Below are 2,467 nucleotides of genomic sequence, written 5' to 3' on the forward strand. Positions count from 1 at the left end.
AGGAGACGGTGCTTTCGCTGCCGGGGTGCTGCAGGTTGAACAAAGTGTCTATTTCGAATTTGCCCTTGGCGGGGAGGTCTCCCAGAGCGCCGTGCAGTGGGGCGGACGGCAGGCGCGGGCTGAGGCGAGCCGGGTGCTGCGAATTTTCCAGGGCCTCGAGCACAGCATTGCCAGCCGAGTCGGACAGATTGGAGAACCTCTTGCCGGCCGTAGGGCTGTGCAGCCCTCTCTCCATCAGAATCATCTCTTTTCTTATTCTTTCCATCATCTCAGCTTTCTTAAAAATGTCACCGTGGCCCGGCTGTCCCGTCCTAACGATGGGCTGCGCCTAGGGCTAATTCTCATTCAGCCCCAGCGAACGCCTCTAAATATTATTATCTCTTTCGGAGGGAGGCGGAAAAATTGCGGGATGCCAGAGCGAGGGAATGACTGGTCAAAATGACCCATACATCCTTCCGAGCCCGAGATGTCATTCGTCAAAAAGTAGCGCCCGCTCGTCATTAAGGTACGAATGACGCTGTTCGAATAATCATTTATTGTAACAGGTTTATAAGCAAATAAATACACGCTCCTATCAGTGGGTAATGAAGGCGGCTTCAGAGCAGACAGATAGATCCAGGTAGGAGGCGAGAAGAGACAAGTGAGGAGGAAGGCTCCGGTCCTTTGCCCGCTCCGAGCCAGTTCTGCTCGCCCGGGGGTTTGGCCTCGGGGGTGAAATTGACAGTCTGATTAATAGAGCGCGCCGCAGCACATTTCCCCCTTCATTTAGGGGCATCATTACGCTCTCAGTTTGCAGGGTTGCCCCTTAGGTCCTAATCATGCAGCGCCTTCCTCATTTTTCCTAGGACACAGATACGTGTTAAATAATAGATAATGCTTTGACTTTCCAGAGTAGATGCTCGGAAAGGTTTTTTTTTAAAACATTTACAAGCCGAGGGCGTAAGTGGGGGGGAGGAGGGGGCAAGGGGGAGGATGCAGGAAGAGTTGCGTAAGGAGAAGACCTTGCGCCGCTCCTGTCTGGATTACTTATCTTTCGGATTTCAGAACCAAATATGTGTTTTACTTAACAAATAGGATGACGAGTTTTCTCCCTCCCTGTTTCTTCATCGCAGCCTGAATGCCCTCCTCCTACTGAGAGAGAGAGAGAGAGAGAGAGAGAGAGAGAGAGAGAGAGAGAGAGAGAAGGGGGGGAAGGAAAAGGAAATATCTCCTAGAGTTTTGAAAGCGCTTTCCTGCTACGTGGCCGTGCATTAGGCCCGCGCCTCCAAACAGAAATCATTAGGTCCTCTCTGGTTTTCTAACACCGTTTGCAGAGTGAGTTCTGAACTCGAAGTCCCCGGTTTTTTCACTTTTATAATCCTGCTGATAGAAAACCTTCTCGCCTACGCATTTTCCCAGGGGGAAATGAACTAGGCTGGGCGATTTGATAGCAGAATTCGACAGCTAACTTTAAACACAGTCGAGATTTATGGCGCCACACGGGCCGCTCCGAATCCACTGTTACGTTGCCAGCTTTCCCCTTCCCTCCACAAATAGAATTATTTGTGGCAAAGCCGCCGGATTTCGAGGTCAAAAGGGAAAAAAGGAGACAGCCTTCTTTCCCTACCACCGCGCCGCCCTCCCTTCTGAATAACCAGTTCAGAAGGAACTGGTTCTTGCTCCTTCTCTCTGTCCTCCCCCGCTCAACCCAACCGCTTACCTGTGGCCACAGGTATTCCCGGCGCCGAGACTGGGCGCGGAGAGTCGCCGACCAGCGCTGCCACAGCTTCTCGCGGCCTGAGCTCGGCGGCGGAGCCTCTTGGCGATAACTTTGATAGTCATAATGACGCCGGTGGCAACCATTTTAACGAAGATCAATCTTCACCCGAGGCCGCTCCTCATCTCCTCCCGCGGTCGCGCCCCCCCTGGGCGGACCCCCGAAGCACTGTGCCGGCCCGCCCGCCCGCAGTCCAAGGGGGAGAGAGCCGCGGACAATGGTGGGAACGGGGGAGGGCAGGGAGGGGACTCGGAGGTCCGCCCGCGAGCCTCTGGAGCGGCTGAGAGACCCCGGCACTCTGGGCGCCGAGCGCGGGTCCTGCATCCCCGCCTTAGCGTCAACCCAGACCCCGACCGGGGCCCCCTCCCCTCCTCTCCCCTGACACACCCAGAACATCGGGGTGTGTTGGGGCAAACCCGAGATCTATTTGCCCACTTCTGTTGGCGCTTTCCTTTTAACCTTAGACCCGTTGGGTGGGGGCGCGTCAGGAATGCAAGGGGAGGCGAGGTGTGAAGTATATTTATATACATATATACACACATATAGTTAAGGCCAAAAGTTTCTCTCCTGTTCCCCTCGGCGCCAACTTATTTCAACAACGCGAGCTTGACTTAGAAAATCAGTTCCAACCTCTTTAAGGTAATAAACGGAAAGCTCTCGATAGGCAGACGGTGCGGGAGGAGGCGGGAGGCGGGGGAGGCGGCGGAGAAC

The 2,467-nt window shown here is 54.5% G+C and overlaps 1 protein-coding gene across 1 annotated transcript in view; it reads right to left on the reverse strand.

Annotated features, from left to right (window-relative positions):
• EVX2 (even-skipped homeobox 2) overlaps positions 1–268 on the reverse strand; it is a 3,465-nt gene extending 3,197 nt beyond the window's left edge. The window contains 1 exon segment of the mRNA XM_008061464.2: positions 1–268. This exon segment is cut by the window's left edge and continues 14 nt beyond it. Within this exon segment, the coding sequence (XP_008059655.2) occupies positions 1–268 (268 nt within the window).
• Between the last annotated feature and the right edge of the window lie 2,199 nt (positions 269–2,467).

This window comes from Carlito syrichta, unplaced genomic scaffold, assembly GCF_000164805.1.
Source record: "Carlito syrichta isolate Samal-C Ts95f unplaced genomic scaffold, Tarsius_syrichta-2.0.1 Scaffold94738, whole genome shotgun sequence".
NCBI classification, from domain to species: Eukaryota; Metazoa; Chordata; class Mammalia; order Primates; family Tarsiidae; genus Carlito; species Carlito syrichta.